This window comes from Gossypium arboreum, chromosome 11 (genome assembly GCF_025698485.1).
Source record: "Gossypium arboreum isolate Shixiya-1 chromosome 11, ASM2569848v2, whole genome shotgun sequence".
Lineage (NCBI taxonomy): Eukaryota > Viridiplantae > Streptophyta > Magnoliopsida > Malvales > Malvaceae > Gossypium > Gossypium arboreum.
The window spans coordinates 18,794,014-18,814,874 of record NC_069080.1 but is presented as its reverse complement, the minus strand read 5'-3'; the positions used below and the strand labels follow the sequence as shown (position 1 = coordinate 18,814,874).

Genomic DNA, 20,861 nt, shown 5'->3' with positions numbered 1-20,861 from the left:
ACACGAGCGTGTGGTTTGGCCATGTGTCCCCTGCAACCTTAAAATTTCAAAACAGAATGCCCAGGTATTTTCACATGGGCATAGACATGGGCGTGTGTCTCAGCCATGTGACCTAAGTTAGAGAGTTACACGGGTATGGACACGGGTTAGGACACGGCCGTGTGTGCCTACTTCGAATACCCATACGGCCTAAGATATGGATGTGTCTCTTGACTGTGTGAGCTACACGGCCTAGAAGCACGAGCGTGTGTCTTATGTTTCTTTGAAAAATTTTGATGTTTTTGGAAAAATTTCTTGAGTACCCAGTTTAGTCCTAATTTGTTTCTAATACATATTTTGGTCCTCGAAGGCTAATAAAAGAGACAATTTAATTAATTTACTAATTTATTTGATCTGTTAGGTCCGATAATACTCCATAACTCTATTCTGGTGATGGATAAGGGTTAAGGGTATTAGAAGAAAGGTGTGTTTGCAATGTAAAATCATTTCATTGAGATCTATGAGTACTGAAAATATGATAATAAATTCCAAATGGGAAGCTAAGTGCATGCGCGTGAATAACTTGTAGGGAAAAAGTAGGCACTAGAGATGATAGAGATGGGAGGAGAAGGTTTCAGATGTCAGAAAATGAGATAGAAAAACACAGCTCTTGATAAATAAATAAAAGAAGAGAAGAAAGTAAATAGTGGCTGTTTTGTTTTTCGGAATATCGGCGTTGAACTGACTTGTCTTGAATTGAAGCATAGACACAAAGACCTAATCACATAATTCAACCGTCAGGCTGCTCTTTTTCTTGCGTATTTTCTTTTCATGGTTTAAATCCTGAATGGGGCTTCCCTACCTCACTAATTTCTTCTGCCCCTTGTTTCACTCTGAATTTCAGTCAATCTTACTTACCCCATACTATTGGGACTTGGGAATCGGGATGCATCTCCACTAGGCTTCATCACCATACATTTGATTTATTAATATTTACTATATTCCACTTGGATAAATTTTTTTATGAATTAATACATAATAAATTTATATTAATTAAATTTCAGATAATGAATTAATGTTTACAATGAAATTCAATATAAACAAGCATTGGGTTCCATCTCCTTTTGGTCATTTGCCAATGCTAACTTTTGAACCATATCCCCCCATGCCTTTACTACAAAAACCATCATCAGCTACATCTACATAACCATAAAGCCTTGAAATTTTTAATATTTTATTATTTTAAACACCAATCTTTGCTTATAATTATAATGAGAAAGTATTGTATGACACTATGATTTCACGTTATCCCTATTCCTTTTCAATAAGAGAATGACAAATCAAATTTTTCTTCTTAATTTTCAGTATTTTCCTCCTAAAAAATCTAAATCCAACTAAAAATGATAAAAATTAGGGAGAAAATTTAGTTTATCATTTTCCTATTGAAAAATGATAAGAATGACGTGAAATCACAGTTTCATACAATCCCTTCTCAATTATCATATAAAATTTTACCTGTTTCACTCTTTGCTGCTTGTAAATTACTTATCATTTTCTTACCCTGTAATCATTTTTTTGGGTAAAAATTGACAATAATACGCGTTTGAATGGAAATTAGTAGTAATATTATTTAAATGTTACAAAATCTGTTACTTTTTTTTTCACTTGAATTTCAAGTCTCTTGATTATATACATACCAAAGCTTCTGTTTTCTCATTAACATGCTCCTGCAATAAAAAATTACTATGGCTTGAGTAGGGTAACTGTACTTTGACGCCTTACATAAAATGACAGATGTTATTACTAAATCAAGGGGAGGTAAGCATGAAGCACTCATTATGCTGCACTGCAACCCAGAAATTTTTAAATAATAATCGTTAATGTATTTTGGTCACATTTCTCAATGGTCAAAAGATTCAAAATCATAAATAATGCGAAATATCTAACAAGTTTGGGACATATCTAATGCAGAACATGAGGAAGGTAAGAGAACAAAGTACAAAAAGAGAGCATATGGCCTTAAATTATGCTAAAAGCTATATATGATTCGCAGCACATTTAAGAAGTAAAGTAGGCACTCAAAGGGTCAGTTTGCACATTTTAGCACTACTAAAGAAAGAATCCCATGGAGTTTTAGCAGCTATGGCGCCTTAACAATTCAGTCAAAAAAGTTGGAAAAATCTAGAGAGCTTAAAAAGGACCATTCCAAGAAAGGGAATTCAAAAACCAAAACAACCTTTCTTTATTTTTTTCCCCTCCCACGATTCAATATGTGAAAAAGAGGCCGAAAAGTAGACATTTCGAAAGTGGTAAAAAGGAAATGAATAACTAACATTGCCCGAAGCTACATCATTCGAAAGGGACATATATTAGTTAGAAAATAGACCAATCCAAAGTCAGTTCCCTTCCCAAAAGCAGTTTTCACCCTTACTAAGACTTGACAGTTGACACTAAATATCTGAGCTGCCAGTGTCTGTAAAATTATAGTGCAGTTTCAGGGTTGAAAATGATATTTTTGACTAGCTAGCTTCTAAAAGGAAATGATTATCTAATGCAATCAAAATTCTCTCTTAGAAGAATCAAACCAAAACGAGGAGTAGGAAGAAGATGAAAGACATACTTGAAACACATTGGCAAGTGCAACAGCTGCGGCGAGGCGGCCAGAAGAACGAGAAGCATCAATGGCGACCTGGAGGACAAGGTCTTCAAGAAAAGGCCCTTGCCAGATTTCATTATTGGTACATCTACGAGTCAAAGATGGTCCTTCGGAATCACCGCATCTTCTTGCACCGCCATTGCCATTACCATCCGCGGAAGATGAAGACATCAAATAAGTAAGTGGAGAAGCTATAAAGGAAAAGAAAAGAAAGAGAGAGCAGACAAAGAAACGACAAAGAAGGCAGTGGATGAAGACAAGAAATGAGGGACCCAAATGATGGTGTTTGAAAATCTTGGACATAATATATATAAAAGAAAACAAGAATTTTAATTTTTATTTTAAGCTATCATTCGTACATTGTTTTTATACTGATATAATTACACTATGAATCAGTACCATACATCTATAAATACATCTAAAAAGTAAATATGTTTGGTTTTAGATTAGAGGTTTTCTCGCCCTGCACAGGCGGCTGGGAGAGGGGGGCATAGTTTCAGTTTCACTGAAGAAATTGGTGGAGGTTTTGATTGTACAACGTTTTCAGGTGCTTTTATCGGCGTATCTCTCTTTTGTCCACCTTTCTCTTTCATCCTACGTTAAATGCTATTTGATCGTGTGTGGGTGTGTACGTGTGTATATATGATATTTGACGATGTGGTGTAAAAAATATTATTAAATGCTATATTTTTTAGAAGTTTATATAATATCAAATAAAGTTTTGGTTAAATATTTGGAATATTGCTTAATGTTTATTAGATAATACGAGTCCAAATCCTTACAAATGACTGTTTAGGATTGCAATTTAATAACACTTGTCTCTCGGAAATTTAACACATTTTTCTATAACAAATTTATTTAGTTTTTAATTTTCAACAATTTGCAATTAGGATGATAAATTTTTGTAACGCCCTAAAACCCGGCCTAGAGGTTTAGTGTAACAATCTATTTTTAGTGAAGACAAAATAGTAGTTTCAGGACCACAAATCTAAAGTGAAAATATTTATTTTATTATTATTTTAATGTCTACAGCATGATACTAGAGTCACATGAAAATTTCGTTAAGAAATTTTATCGTTTGCATGCTTAATTTGATAAAAATGATTATATTGCAAAAGGTGCAAAACCTGAGTTCTATAAGCTAAATGGATTAAATAGCTTTGATAATAAAAGGTTGGAGGGTTTATGTTGTAATTAAACCATCCATAATGTGAGTGGACATATATGGACACATTATTAAGTGTTTTAAAGGTTTTATAATAAAGGTTATTTGTGTAATTTAATAAATAAAAACAAATTAAGTAAAACAAAGTCAAATTTTCTTCTTCATTTCATTTTTTTGCCGAAATTAAAGGGAAGAAAAACACCATTTTAGGGTTCATAACATTTAGTCAAGTCTCCTTGTGCAAGTAAGTGATTCTTGGTCTCGTTTTTACTGATTTAAATGTTTTTGGAGTCGTTGTAGCTTAACCTAGCTAGCCTAGGGACTAATTTGTAAAACTGTTAAAAGTCTAGAGTTTTGCCATGAATATGTGTGGGTTTTTTTTTATGTTTGATGGATGAAAATGAAATTTTAGTGATAGTTAAACAAGCTTTGTAAAGTGATTTTGGTTGAAAACGTAAAATAGGGATTTATTTGTAAAATGGGGATTTATTTGTAAAATGTGAAAATTATGTGGTGAAATGTGTGAACTGATGAAATGTATAGGCTGCTTTAAGCTTAGATAATATTCGGCTAGCATGGTTGTGGACTAAATTGCATGAATTTACATTTTTATGAGCTAGGGACTAAATTATAAAGAAGTCAAAAGTTTAGGGGTAAAATAGTAATTTTGTCAAATTATGAAATTGGATTGAATTGAATAGAATAAATATTAAAGTGGTTAAATTTGATTATATAGATCAAGAAAAGCCACATTCGGAATTAGATCGGGGGAAAAATAAAGTAGTAGATTGATTGGTCAATTGTCTTCGTACTAATTCGAGGTAAGTTCGTATGTTAATAAATATTAAATAATTGTGTGTTAAATGCTTTAATATTGCGTTATTGATGATTATGATTTCACGGATATACTTGATAAAGATTTGGCGATGTATGAGATTCGGATTGAACCTTAGGAATAGATAGGATACAAATGACATGTCATTAGGGGTTACCGTGTTTTGGGTGTTGGTTTCGTACGTTCTACCAGTGGCTGAGTTTTCTGGCATGTGTTGCTGTTACTTGTTAGCTTGTGTGAGTAGCACTGTGTAGCTACATCTTGACTGTTAGCTGTAACGGCCTAATTTTTAGTGGTGTCGGAAATGGTGATTTGAGATCACTAAATTCGACAAATAAGATTGAACAAGATAGTAATTTAATATTTATGAGTCAAGTAAGAATTTAGAAGAATTTGTGAAATGGTGAAATTAGTGAATTAAAAGAATTTATTAGGTCAAGCGGGTCAAAAATGAGGTATCGAGACCTCAAAGTTGAAAATCGAGCTATAAATATTTTTATAAATATTTATGGAGTGTCATTGAGTTAGTATTAAAGTTTCGTTAGAAAATTTTAACGTTTGGTAGGCTAATTAATTAAAAAGGACTAAATTGAAAATAGCGCAAAATTTGTTAAATTGTGAGTAAATAGCTTAAGTATTTAAAAGATGGATTTAAAGAGCAATTAGACCCAAAGGTTAATGGCTGGACGGTTTGGGTATGAAATAAGCAAGAAAACAATGTGAACAAGGGCAAAATTGGAAATAGCATAAAAGTTAATAGTTAAATAATGATGTAATTGAAAAATCTAGACATTTCTTCATATTTTCTCAGCTAAAACGCCATAGAAGGTCTGGAGAAAGCTGGTTTTCATATTTTACATCATGTGAGTTTAATTCTTACTTTTCTTGATAATTTTATGTTTTTATGACTTTTACAATTAGGTCCACTTGTAGAATTCATTAGTTTTTGATTTTATGGGTGAAATTGGAAGTTACCCTGGATGGATAAGGGAATTTTATGATGAATTATTATGAAATTTAAGTTCTAATTTCATATTAAGGTGGTTTTATTAAGTGATTTTGATAGGAAATGATATTTAGGACCTAATTGTGAAAAAGTTGTGCATTGAAGGTTGCTGTTGAAATTAAGAATATAAAAGGTTTTGAAATAGTTTATAATGATAAAATAAAGTGTTAATTGAGAAAAATTAGTTCAATTGATGGGTGAATTGAGAAGGACTAAATTGTGAAAATTGTAAATTTTGGGGTAAAAGTGCAATTTCGAAATTTGAACAGCATAAATTGTGAAGTGAAATAGAATTGAAATGGATGCTAATGAAGGAATGATTTTATAATTATAGATCAAGAAAAGCAATCGAATCGTGGAAAGGAGAAAATTCAAGAATAGTCCACGAATTTCTACGACTTTTACAAATTAGTCCAGGTAAGTTCATATGGCAAAGTTCAATGTTTTGATATGAAAATATTATGATTGTTAAAGTATTTTATTGTTGATGAATACTATCAATTTGCATTAACTAATGAATAATGTGTAACTAAAAGTACAAATTAGTAGGAACAATGGATTTGAGTGCTTCTATTCTGTGACCCTGATGAGTTGACGAAACATATGTGACAAGTGTGCCCGTTTAAGACCATAGCTGGGCTATGGCATCGGTGCAATGTGATAATGTGACTCCGTATAAGACCATAGCTGGGCTATGGCATCGGTATAATGTGATAATGTGATTAGTATAAGACCATGTCGGGATATGGCTTCGGTATGATATGTGAACCGTGTAAGACCATGGAAAGGCTATGGCTTCGTGTGTGATGCGTATCAATGTGAAAGTCCATGGTTTACTATGGCAATGTGATAATGAAGCACTCAATTCCTTATTGTTCCCTAATTTGACAATGAAGTAAAATGAGAAATGGGCCTAAGGGAGTTAAATTGTGAGTTGCCATATGGAAATTATTCCAATGAGTTATTAATGAAATTGTGATTTGGAGGATGAAATAGTTAAACTAATAGATATATGATTGTGTACGATATTTGATATGATTTGTGTTTATATGCCTATGAGCTTACTAAGCTTCAATAAGCTTACTTGTGTGTGTTTAATATTTTTATGAAGATTGACTTGAAGTGAAGTGGGTAGATCGGATCAACACAACAGGGCACACTATTCAGATCAATTCATGTAGTTTTTGTTTTATGTTTAAAGATTTATATGGCATGTATAGAGTTTGAATGAATTGAAGTAAAGATGTTATAAACTAGTTAACAATATTTGTACTAAAACAGTTTTCGGTAAGTAGCAGTAGTTTGACTTTGAAAAATCACTAAAAATAGTAGAAATGGAATTAAATAATGAATAAATTATGGAATCGAATCTTGATGAGTCTATTTTCATATGGAAGAAGCAAAACAGGTATATGAGCTATATTTTATGAGATGTTTAAATTTTTGTGAAACAGGGCCAGAGCTATTTCTGGATCCCCTGTTCTGACTTTGGAAATTCACCATAAATTTTACAAAGATAATTAGAAGTCATACTTTATATGTACAGATTCCTTATTGAGTCTAGTTTTATTAGAGACAAACGGAATAGTCATTGAAGCTCTGTACAGAGAGATATCTGATTCGTAATACACAAAGGTCAGAGTAGTCAAACCCTAAAACAGGGGAGATTTTAAATAATAAACTGTACTAATTGGCTTGACCAAAAATTCTAGAAAAAAATTGGTAAGTAGATATATGAGTATAAATTCATAGAAAATTTACGGATTTGGATTTCGAGTTTTATAACTCGAGATATGAATTATTTAGCAACTATGACACAGTTGGACAGCTTGTCTGAAAAGTATTATATAAATTATCTAAATTTGGTTAAGTGCTCAAATAAGTTTAGTAGTGCCTTGTGCTCGACTCCGGCAACGGTCTCGGGTAAGGGGCGTTACATTAGCTTGTGTGAGCAGACCCAGTGATAGCTTGAGAGTGAGCATTTATATGAGATATGAGATTGAGATGGTTTCGACCATGTATTGGCACTTAGTGTGCGAGATTCCCGAGTATCAGATATTATTCCAAATGGTTCAATGGGCATACTGATAATATGAAAGAGTAAGAGGTTGACATGTATCAGTACATGTATGTATGTGAATCATATGCTAATTGAATCTATGAGATTCGTGAATTCATGTCTAATCGTGTGATTGAGTATGTGTTAGGCTTTTGGATCAAATTGAGTTTCATTATGCTATGTTTATTTACTTAAATTGTGATTAAATAGTAAGCTAAGTGTTAAAATATTTGAACTTACTAAGCTTAATTGCTTATTCTATCTAATTTTTTTGCATTTTATAGTGATTCGAAAGCTCGCTCGGTTTGGAAGTTGTCGGAGATTGCATCGCACTATCAAACTTTCCTTTTAGTACTTTTGGACTTTATGTATTTTGGTTATATGGCATGTATAGGTCATTTGGCTAATGGAAGCCTATATGTTTTGTTATGTAACTAGCCATTTAATGTGGCTTGATTTGGTATATATTGGTATGTATATATATGTGTGGATAGCCTCATCTTATATGATTTATGATTGCCATGAGAATGCTTTGATTGTGTATTGGTAAATTGGTACTTAATAGGTGAACTTGATAAATGGTATGCATGTTATGTTTAGGCAAGATAGTGCATATATGTAATTGACCATTTAGGTAGTTTTTGTAGATGATTTTGGCATGTTTTTAAAATGATCATTTGAGATGCCTAAGAGCTTATGATTGGTGATAATGAAATTGCATGATTTAGACTTGGTTGTGATTGGTTTGAATGCCTATTGATATTATTTGGTATGTGTAGGTTGGTACCACATTGGGTGAGAAATAAAGCTTGGAAAATGGCCTATTTTTGTCTACAAGGGCAAAGACACGGGCATGTGTCTTAGCCGTGTGTGACACATGGCCAGGTAACACGGTCGTGTGTCCCCTGATACTTCTTTAGAAATCAAGTTAGTAGTTTCACACGGCCTAAGACATGGGCGTGTGGCTTGGCCGTGTGGCAGAAGTCAATATACTCTTTAGTTTTCGCACGGCTTACCACACGGATGTGTGAGGGCATTTCGAAGGGTACACGACTTGGCACATGGGCATGTGGTCTGACCGTGTGACCCAAGTCAGTGAGTTATACGGGGTGGGACACAGGCTGGGACATCACCATGTGATCCCATTTCGAATGCCCACACGGCCTGTGACACGGGCGTGTCTCTTCGCCATGTGAGACACACGGTCTGGCTACACGGGTATGTGTCCCTTGCATTTTGAAAATTTTTAATGTTTTCCCAAAATTTCCTTGAGTTCTTAGTTTTGTCTCGAATTATTTTTAATGCTTGTTTTGGGCTCCAAGGACTCGTGTTAAGGACTATATGACTGAATTTGAATGACTTTTGTTTGGATATGAGAAATGAATATGAAATGTATGATTGTTTAAGTGATAAGTCTGGTAATGCTCCGTAACCCTATTTCGGTGATGGATACGGGTTAGAGGTATTGCATTTAGGCCGAATCCCGGAGGTCACATTGACCACCGAAGTGATAATAGGAAAATTTTAGTTTTACAAATCGAAAAACATAATAGTATTTAAGTTGTGTAAATACTCTTAGTTATAAAATTCTGATATTTCAAAAGAAGATGCAGTCCCAACGACACTTACGAGCATAAAACATAAAATTTCGTACCACAATTTTCAAATAGTACTTACAACACAAACTGTTTAGTTATAATCTCAAAAATTATAATAACACTATTAAAGCCTGTTTTAAATCGTGACTGTCTGAGATCTTCGTATACCGAGAACATGTAAATGTACTTGAAAGGGGAAAACACTAATGGGGTGAGCTACACGAGCTCAATGTGAGTTCAACACTTGACTAATAATAGAATTACAGAAATCAGTTTGATAGCGAAACATACTTACAGAGATACACAGAATTAGAAAGCAAACTTGAAACTAACGTCCCAACAGAACGTAGCAATTCAAGCACACCATGTCATACACATATACTCAATCACAAATTTTATTCAGTCAGATAGAATACAGTCAAATAATCTTACATCCAGTCACTTAAACAGATGCGGATGAATGTAACCAAGTAATAAAAAACCCACCTATCTAGCCAACACCTCTCTGTCCCCCGATTACACCCCAAAAGATCTGCACAAGCTCATCCAACTAAACACACCACATAAGACCTCGAAAGACCCATCCAACCCTACAGACCATATATGTGGACTAAGCCACTCAAAAAAATAATACGCAGCAAAGTTGACGTATATGCGGTAACCGCTGTACAAATATGTTGCAGTCAAAATTGCCAGATCAGATCAAAATCAGTCTTCTTTCTCTTCACAACCAACCCAAAAATTACTTTATGCAAATACAAGCATACTTACAACCACGCAAAAACCATGAACACATCAACAGATAGTCAGACAGATATAGACATGCACACATTTGGCTAACTGGGTTCATATTCAGATATCTCGCATATCAATAAAAAATAACACATAAACCAGAGCTCAGATCAGAGTTTTAACTACCCTCATTAAAGCCTAGCCAAGGGTCAGAACACATAGACACAATTTCAGATAAAAAACATATATGGAACTAAAATTGGTGACTTAGGGTCACACGGTCATGTTCTCTGACCGTGTGGAGGTCAACAAGCCCACGTGAGGAGGAGGCACACGTCCATGTGAGCCAGTGACATGGCCGTGTAACTCTCTGTCCAATTGTGCTAAAATAGGGTTCAGGGAGGACAAGACCGTGTAAGGGTCTTACATGCCCGCGTGCCTTGTGTGTCCTAAAACACACGCCCGTGTAGAATCTCTAAATCCCCAAATTACCCATATGATCGTGTGGCACCAAATCACTAAAACCCTAATTCCCAAACACACACGCCCGTATGCCCAGGGGACACGACCGTGTGAAAATTGACTGATTTTCCCAAATCAGCCATACGGTCGTGTGGCATGAATTTTTGTCCAAAAACCCTAATCCCCAAATCCACGCGACCGTGTGAACCTGTGATTTTAAAGAAACGTTTAGTCTAGTGGTTAAACCTGCTACTATTCAGACTATTTTATCTGTTGCTATCTCGAAGAGTTGGCAGCTACGTCAAGTTGATTTTAACAATGCTTTTCTGAATGGTGATCTTACTGAAGAATTGTACATACAACAACCTCCAAGGTATGTTCAATGTGGTGTGAATGGTGAGCCTTTGGTGTGTCGCCTGACGAAAGCCTTGTATGGGCTACGCCAAGCTCCACGAACATGGTTTGATAAATTAAAATAGTTTCTTGTCTCTTTAGGTTTTGTTTTATCAAAATATGATGCTTCACTATTTGTTCGGATTACAAATGACTCGAGTATGTGCATGTAAGTTTATGCTGATGATATTATCATTATAAAAAATGCACCTGAAAGTATTGATGCTTTTGTTCAACAGTTGCACGATGAGTTTTCTCTTAAAGACATGAGAGCCCTTCATTATTTTTTGGACGTTGAGGTTACTCGTTCGTCAATTGAGAGTCCTCATATTTTCCAACATAAGTATATTCTGGATCTTCTTAGCAGAAGTTCGTTAGCTAATGCCAAGGGTGTCCACACACCCATGATCAGTTCTTTTATATTGTCTAAAGATGAAGGAGTTCTTCTAGATGATCCTACTGAATATAGAAGTCTTGCTGGCGCATTGTAATATGTGGTTCTCACTCGACCTGACATTGCTTATGCAGTCAATCGGATTTGTTAATTCATGCATGCGCTCACTAGTGTTCATTTGATTGTGTTAAAACGAATCTTACGATATTTGAGTAGCACTATTGATTATGGGTTGGTTTTTTTCCCTTTGACAGATTGTCTCTGGTTGGCTATGCTGACGCTAACTAAGGCTTGAATTTGATGATAGACAATTGGAAACTAGTGATTACGTGTTTTTTGGAACTACTCCTATCTCCTGATGCTCTAAGAAGCAACAAGTTGTGTCTCGCTCCATTGCTGAGGCTGAGTACAGAAGTTTGGTTGCTGCAGCTTCTTATGTTACTTGGTTGGCTTCTTTATTGAATGAATTACGATTTTACTCTGCTGATACTCCAACTATCTAATGTGACAACTCTAGTGTTGTTGCGGTAACTGCTAATCCAGTTTTGCATTCTAAGTTCAAACATGTTGAGCTTGACTTGTTTTTTGTTCGGGAGAAAGTGGTTGATGGTTATCTTATTGTTGGTGAGGTTCCAGTCTGCGATCAGGTTGCCAATATTCTCACAAAGCCTTTGTCTGCATCCACGTTTGTTCGTTTTCATCGTTTTCTATCAGTAAAGAATCTGTTAGGTTGTTAGTATCGTTAGTGAGTTGTTCACATGTTGTTAGTAGCAATTATCTCTCTATAAATTGTATATAAATACACTAGTTAAAACTGTATCAAGGTAGGCAATAATAAATCATTTTTCAATTCATTTCAGTCAGTTCATTTTCTATTGATTTCCTTGTATACACTTACAATCTAGAGCATGTCTTAAGACATTAAGAACAAAAATGATCAATTAGGATTTTTCTGGTCAATGGTCTCGAGACAGAATGAACATGCCTCAGGACATAAACTTATGTCTTAAGACAAGGAAGTCATTGTCTCGAGACATGAACCCCATTGTCTTTAGACAATTGTCTTGAGATAATCGATTTCAAAAAAAAAATGGGAGGAATGTCTCGAGACACATTGTTGAATTTTAATATTTTGAGTTAGATTTGAATCCTAACTTTGTGTATGATCCCATATAATCTCAAAATGCTTTAAATGAAACTAGTGAACTTCTATTGTACATGTTTATGACTGAAATTGGAAATGTACAAGATTCATTAAGATTATATGTTAAATTACTTAGCAAAATGAATAAAAGCAATTTGAGTTATTCTGACAACGTATTGTGATATCATCCATTCGGATCCGACCAACGGATCTTGTGTAGGGTGTCACATAAAAACAGTAACACTCTTCATCTAAATAACGTTTACAAGATCCGATATTACCAGCAATGCCTGGAAAAGATGAAGTGGCTTAGAAATGTGGTCGCCACCGCTTTGCTTCAAATGCCTCGACTAAACCTTGATGTTAAGCATCTTCGTATGCTCTTTTACCGCATTTACATTTAATGCTATTGCCTTTTTTATTTTCGTGTTGCCCTTTCTGTGCCTCATGTAGTTTCATTTTAAAAGTCTGTAGTGATTCAATTAGCTCACCCATGCGTATGGTACTCATGTCTTTGACTTTTTCAATTGTTTTGACTTTCATTGTAAACTTTTCAAGGAGTGATCTTAGCATTATTCAAACTTGTTTCTCATTAAGATACACTTCACCAAGAGTATGCCTCATTAGTAATATCATATTGTTTGGCATAATATTCAGCAATAGTTTCCCTATCATTCGTTCGTAACGATTCAAACTTAGAAGTGAGCATCTAGAGTTTTGAGAGCTTGACTTATGGTGTCCCCTCGCGCATGGTCTCTTGTACGATCCATGCTTCACGTGTGGATACACATTTTGAGACCAATCTAAATTTTTCTAGATCTACAGCTATAAATATAACATTTAAGGTTTTGAGTTATAATTTACTGTTTTATCTTCTTTTGATGTCCATGTTGTCTCAACTATAGGAGTTCGTACACCATTTGCCTCAATATAGAGAGGTACCCATCTAGTAACTATACACCAAAACACCTTTTCATCAATTGATTTGACTAAAACTCTTATTCTAGTCTTTCAATCAATATGCCTAATTTGAACCACTAATAGTAATGGACATTGAGTTCAACCTTTTTTTTTTTTCATTCATTTCATTTTTAGAACTATTAGATATATAATCTTACCAAATACTTTAAATGGATGATTTTAATACCAAACCCAAAAAAAAAAAATCTAGTAGTTAAGTGTATCAAAAAATGTGGTTACACTAATTAGTACACTAATAAGCTTTTACATATTATTACCAAAAATACCACATTATCTTCTTATTAATCATCCATATTATCTTCAATATGTTCATCAACTATGACTTGCATTATCTTAAAGAAATATATGATTATTAAACCTTAACATATAATCTTCACATTAGTTGATCAAGTCCTTGTTGCCTTGTCACACAAGCTATTCATTATCAGCTAAGATAATCACCAAAATATATCCATCATAAAAATAACCACTATCTGCTCTGAATTATCACAAATTTTGCTGTCAAGTTATCTGTTAAAATAAGAGGTACATTTGTCGTAAAAAACTACCGACAATATGTAGATCAATTTGACTGATATTGGCACATGTTTGACTGAAGTTGTGGCATGAGATATACCAACATTAGTTTCAACATATTGTGGTACACTTCAGCCTATGCACCAACAGTGGTATTATAGGAACCCTAAAAATCAAATTAATACTGGAATGGATATGTAATTCAAAAAAGATAATAGTTTATAAAAATAAGGGTTAATTCATATTTTAAGAATTGATTTTGGTAAAGGTCTGGATTTTCTTTTTTCAAGTTAGATTTTAAATTTGATAATTGTTTCTATATTAAGACATGATTTTTTTTTTATTCAAGGTAGGCTTTGAACTTGACAAATGTTCCTATATTGGGACTTGAATTTTTTTTGTTCAAGTTAGTCTTTGAAAGCTTTATAGTTTAAGTCTCAGTATGAAAAAAATTGCAAAGTACAACTCCTAATGTGTGAACAATTGTCAAATTCAAAATTTGACCAAAAAAATTTCAGACTCCAACATGATAAAAGTTGCCAAATTCAAACTTAAATAGTGATTTAACCCTAAAAATAAAAATAAGTAATGAAAGAACATATATATAAACAACATAAATAATAAGTATAATAGTTTTTGTTAGAAATATATGATAAACTTATCCCAAGTGTCAATCTGAGAATATATATACATGAGCTAATCATGTAGACTCATTTGGCTTAGTTTTAAGGAACACATATATTTCTTAACAATGGAGGATTACTAAATATTGCAAATTATTAATAATCTCCCACTAATTTGAGATGTTAGTAATCTAGTTATCTTTTGCACAAATAAAGATTATGCGTATAAAATGATGTCTTTCGATTTGAAACATCAATTAACAAATGTAGCTTAAAATTTTAATGAAATTGGTTTATGCATATTAAACTAAAACTTGGTGTATTAAATTGATTAAGTATAATTGCAGACTACTAACAGTTTTCACATCTTCAGTTTTGATACATGCCAAATGCATCAGCATGTGAAATAATGATTTCGATTTGTGAATACAAGTATCACTTGAAATGCACGACACACTTGAACGAAACAGCTCTGCTATGGTTTACAATGAGTATACAGGATTCAATTGTTTGATACTTTTGGAGCACTAGTCGTCTTCACCCCCGAGATCACCCCACCGGACATTGTACTTGGCTGCAAGATAATGTGCTCCGACGGGTCCTCTGCTCCCATAAGGGTATAGCTCTGGAGCAATCTTTTTTGCTTCAAGTTCTTTCAACAATGGCGTAAACAGTGACCAAGCAGCGTCGAGCTCATCGCTTCTAATGAACAACCTTCGCTCCCCTGCTATAGCATCTAAGAGCAACCTCTCATATGCATCTGGGATTTCTGTTGGATACCTGAATATCATAACCGGAGTCTTAAGTTCATGCAATGAGAGAATCTTGGAAGGAAATAAGGAGTTTCAGACAAAAATTATCTTTAATTTTCAAATTGAATCCTGTTAGATATGCATTTTCTGGCAAGAAATCTTTGTTTTGCCAAGGGTAGTTGTAAAATCTGTGATTTTAAGTGAAAACCGATGGGTTTGCCGGTCTAAAGATGCCGCTGAACTAGAAAAAAATGGCCGACAATGATCGTTTTTACTATGCAGAACATTATAGTTTCCAATATCAAGCTCGTTAAGTGCAGGTCAATGAAAGAAAGCAGCATATAGAGTTGAAAAACAGTTAATTTAACCCTGTACCTGGCTCGATAAAGCAAATTAAGGTCACTGCGGTCTAATCTCATTCCAAGACCAGGAACTTTGTTATTGATCTTCAGATAAATGGCTTCATCAGGTTGCACACGCAGCACAAGCTCATTTGTAGCCTTGTCCAAATCAGTTCCGAAATTACGCTTGTACAAATTACCTGGAACGTGTCTGAACTGAACTCTGATCTCTGCCCTGAGTTTTCAAGTCCACAACTTTTCAATCCATTCAATTATAAGAATGATTACAAGGCATAGGCCCGCGATAAAAATCAAAGAATAAAAATATCCACATACCGCTTCCGATGCAAAGCTTTTCCGGCCTTCATGAGAAAAGGGACACCATCCCATCTAGCATTATTGATAAACAAAGCTGCTGCTGCAAATGTAGGCGTTATACTGTTCTTAGGTACAGTTGAGTCATCGATGTAACCTGGATATGCTCTACCACCCTTGTTGTGGCCCTTATACTGACCAATGATGACATCTTCTAGTTCCAATGGTTTCATTGATCTCAGAACCTTTACCTGAAAATGCGCACCATGTTAGATTCTTAATAAATAGAATTTCCGGAAAACTAAAAACAATGTAAAAGTAAATCATGTCAAAGGTAATAACATTACCTTTTCATTCCTAATGTCCTCAGCATCTAAGCTGACAGGGGTCTCCATTGCAAATAGTGCCAGTATTTGCAGCAGATGATTTTGCATTATGTCCCGTATGATCCCGTAATTATCAAAATAACTGAAATCAATAAGAAACACATAAGTGATCTTGGTCACTGAAAAGAACCGTGTTTTTAAATACAAAAAGATGAACAGCAACTCACCCTCCTCGTCCTTCAGTACCAAAGTCTTCAGAAAATATGAATTGCACATTGCGGATATAATTCCTTGACCATAAAGGTTCAAAAATAAGATTCGAGAAGCGAAGCACTGAGAGGTTCTCAACAAGCTCCTTACCCAAGTAATGGTCAATCCTAGAAAAGCATAATTAAAATTAAGATGTTCGTTTAGTTTCATTAACTTCGACATTTTCATTTTAAAAACTGTAAAGCAAGATGTACCTGAATATCTGATCCTCAGTTAGATACTTTTTCAGACATCTTGTTAGCTCAGCCGAGGACTCTGAATCACGGCCAAATGGCTTTTCAACAATGACCCTTGTCCAGCCGTTTGCTGAAGAGGCCTTCATGCTGGCACATCTCACCACATCCACGAATATATTTGGAGGTATCGACAAGTAAAATAACCTGTTTGACAGTTTTCCAGCCTGGAAAATAAGCCATTTCTATGTCAGTGTGCATGTATTGCGTGTTTAGCAGGCAAACAATGAAATCCATCATTAGGTTCAATAAGACATCCCAATGAGTAATAATCCTTGATATCATTTTCTAACCTTCTGTATTATACTTTATTAAGTATCAGATCTTAATCGATCTTTTCTAAGGCCAATTCCCCGGTATTATCATACAAGAACAAACATGAAAAACCTTCCACTATTGCACCATTCTAAAAATGTCAGGACTTCAATGGGAGGATCGTGTAGGGGTATCACAATTTGTAGGTGAAACAAATTGTAAAATGTTAGAAAATGCTATATGTTGTGATTGCAATAGTTCGTTTTCAAAAGTAAATTTTCCATAAATCTGAAGGAAATTTCTCAGATTCTCAAGTCTGTTTCATCCCACTCCAAAAAGATAGCAAATCTAATACCATTAGATATGCATTGCTAAAACCTATCCAGCTCCTGTACCTGCATGTACATTTTTAAGCTAGTCTTAAAAGTAAATACGAAAACAACAGAGTAAGATTGATTGGAGGTTGAGGAAACCGAGAAAAAATGCAAGCTAACATGTTACCTTACCTCTTTCTTTTTCAGCTTGCTGTCTAGTTCAGCAAAATTCTCCTCGGAATTATATTCACCTGAATGGTAAAAGCATCTCTTCAAGAACTGCTCCATTTTATGTTTACAATTTTCCCTACAAGTCATACCATGTAATAAATCAACACAACAACATACAGACTTTTTAGATATAACATGATAGAGATTAGTCAAGTTACTCCAGCATGATAATAATCTTACCTCTTATCGATTCGACAAGTTAAAGTTGTGCTAATGATGTTCCTGAGCTCTTCATCTGTGAGTTTAGTACGAGCATAACCGAAAACTATAAAGTTCTGCATAACAAGAGGAAACATAGCACAAACTCACTAGTCATTGCCAATGTCTTATTTTTCTGCCATATAGAAATTATGTAGGCTCCATTCAAAGAAAATTATTCGATCTTAAGAAAGAAATGAAGAAGATTTTACCTTAGGAAGGCAATCTTCATAGTAAAGAGCAAAAAGTGCAGGGAAAATTTTCTTCTTAGCAAGGTCCCCTGAAGCTCCAACAACAGTTATGCTGAGTGTAGACAGTGCTTCCTCTTTGTCCAAGATGTCGATGAAAAATTCTTCTTGTTCTTCAGGGTTGATCCCTTTCGCCAAAGGGCTACCGTCCATACCTAATCCCAAAAGCCCTCGAGTGAGAAACTAAACCAACCACAAACTTGATGAAGAATACACAAAATCACATGATTTCCAGAATCCAAAAAATACTTTCAAATCACAATTACGAATACATGGTAAAAGAAACTATTGCACCGCTTTGGACTAATCTAAAAACCTCTTTAAATAGTTTATTATTTGACAAATTGATAATTATCCACCAAAATCATATTAGTACACAAAATCAAAGCTTCCCAGAAATCATACATAGGTGAAGTCAAAGTATTCATATCTCGAATCTTGAAAGGTAAAAGCAGCTTATTCCATTCAACAATTCCAAAATCCAACAACTAGAATGCTTGCCAGTTGTAAATAACAGGTTACATTATTACCAACTAAAAATCAATTATCTAAATTTCATTTGCAAATACAACTCAGTGCATATTATGAACAAATCAAACGGTTTTTTTTTTAAAGTAATAAAATGACTGACCACCCTGCATAGAAATAGCATTTAATGGATGTCCATTAGAGGATTTGATCCGGAAATGGTTGCTTGGACGGATTCTGGGACAAACTTGAGAAACCCATTTAAAGAAACAACATCTCATTGGCTTCCAAACATTGAATTCAGAAGAGAAGGCAAGTGAAGAAGAAGATGAAGAAGGAGGAGTAATCTGTGCAGCCATGCAAATGATGAATAAATAAGGGAATAAAGAAAAAAGAAAAAACTAAACAAATGTTAAAGCAAGCATGTTGCGTGCATTGTTGGATTATGATACGAGTAAGGAGATAGATGTTTGGGGTACTTTGGAAAAGAATGTTAGAAAAATATCCTTGCCCTTTAGAGTTGTTCAAAAATACTAATGAAATCTGAAATGTGAGGTCAGGAACATTTCCTCTTTTAGATTCTGTTTTAATCTTATCAGGTTTTTATTATATATGTAGTGGCGCTAAAAGCGGCTATTTCATCAACTTCAGCGTTCAGGATTCCTTTCTTGGGTTGAATTCAAATCAATAAACAATGGAACTTCAACAAAAAAAAAAAAAAAAACTAATGGAAAGAAATATATGATGCAAGTTTGTGTAATGATCCGGGGAGGGACCAAAGAAAGGAATCAACAAGCAACAATATTTTTATTTTTAATTTTAATTTTATATAATCTAAGAAACAAATATAGATTATAGGAGGATAATGCGCTTGATATGTTAGAAACTTATATTTTTTATATTGACAACAATATCGGTTCCAAATAAATTAAGATTTAATTAGTTAAAATAAAAGTTTATTTATTAATAAAACTATAACTGCTGATTATAAAATTATAATTTTTAACGAAACAGTAATAGGTTTAGATAGGTTGAAAAATATATTAAATAAGTAATTTAAATATGGCAAGTATTAAATAAAAATAGCATTAATCAAATTTATGGTCTTCACTTTTTAATGTTTTACCTTCAATGTGTATATGATATTTTTACGGATGAATTTAAAATTACATGTAAATTTTGATTTAATTTAATGTATAATATTATAATAATTTTTATTTGATATAATTGTATATATTAAATTTTGCTTTTAATTTTATTTAAGTTATGGGAAATTTATTAATGAAATATTTTATTAAATTAGAAAATGAATTAATAAATCTAAATTGTGCTATTTTTAAAAATAATTTTAATTATTTCTACAAAATTAATTTTTTCCACGTGACTATAGTGATAAAAGCGTTTATTTCACTTAAAATTATGTGGAAATAATATAAAATATTATAATGTAAGTAACAGTGTTCGTGGGATCTAAAATTTAAAATCAAAATTAAAATTGCACATAATAATTAAAAATAAATTAAAATCTATTATAAACAAAACTAATAGATAAAAATATGGATATGAGAATATGAAGGTTTCTATTGCATTGTATATTTTTTCGTCATATTTACAAGTAGTATACTTCACTATATATTTTGAGAGATTAGACTTTTCATATTCTAATACATAAATAAGAAAAATCGGTTACAATGAGATGAAATGTTTAAGGAAGATGGTTAAAGAAGATGAAAGGTGGAAAGTCTAAGGGAGATAAAAGATTGAAAAGTTGAACATCAATTAAATAACATTCATAACACTTCCCATTAAATGTTCATTGTATAAATGATATGTCTCGTTAAAAACCTTACTAGAAAAAACTCTGTGGGACAAAAACCTAGTGAAGGAAAAAAGAGTACATAATCCTTTGATACACTGTATGTCACAACCTTAAAAGAACGAATTTAATCCCCCTCATGTAAGTATTACTTAAGATTTTTAAAACGTCGCAATCCAATAATGAAAATTAACTTCTCAACTATAGCAATAGGGAGCGCCTTAGTAAAAAGATCTATCAAATTCTCACTTGAACGAATCTATTGAACATTTATATCTCTATTCTTTTGTAGATCATAAGTGAAGAAAAATTTTGATGATATATGTTTTGTTCTATCACCCTTAATATATCCTTCTTTAAGTTGTGCAATGCAAGTTGTATTATCTTCATATAAAACTGTTGGAGCTTCTTTTTTAGAGTATATGTAACACCCCCTACCCATATCCGTCATCGGAACAAGGTACGAGGCATTACCTGAGCTTATCGAATCATTATTAATTAGGAGAAAAAATAAAACAAAGTAAACATGTAATATTTAATAAATTTATAAA

General features: G+C 33.5%; 1 protein-coding gene and 1 long non-coding RNA gene across 4 annotated transcripts; one reads left to right on the top strand and one right to left on the bottom strand.

The window, feature by feature from the left end:
• The first annotated feature begins 6,028 nt into the window (after positions 1-6,028).
• LOC128283560 (uncharacterized) lies at positions 6,029-7,014 on the top strand. Its single transcript, XR_008273932.1, has 2 exons — positions 6,029-6,058; positions 6,753-7,014. It is a non-coding gene; the product is annotated as an uncharacterized LOC128283560 (long non-coding RNA).
• Positions 7,015-14,835: 7,821 nt separating this feature from the next.
• LOC108470637 (glucose-6-phosphate 1-dehydrogenase, chloroplastic) lies at positions 14,836-19,102 on the bottom strand. 3 transcript variants are annotated; one of them, XM_053022185.1, is made up of 11 exons: positions 19,006-19,102; positions 18,658-18,841; positions 17,991-18,181; positions 17,761-17,855; positions 17,542-17,656; positions 16,742-16,947; positions 16,505-16,654; positions 16,299-16,419; positions 15,973-16,202; positions 15,671-15,871; positions 14,836-15,323 (listed from the first exon to the last, which is right to left on the bottom strand). In XM_053022185.1, the coding sequence occupies exons 2-11, from the start codon at positions 18,773-18,775 to the stop codon at positions 15,071-15,073; spliced, it is 1,680 nt and encodes a 559-aa protein (XP_052878145.1). In that variant the 5' UTR covers positions 18,776-18,841; positions 19,006-19,102; the 3' UTR covers positions 14,836-15,070. The 3 variants fall into 3 exon arrangements, with proteins under 3 accessions (XP_052878145.1, XP_052878146.1, XP_017627490.1); XM_053022186.1 differs by having other exon boundaries at positions 18,974-19,098; XM_017772001.2 differs by having other exon boundaries at positions 18,658-19,006.
• Positions 19,103-20,861: the final 1,759 nt, after the last annotated feature.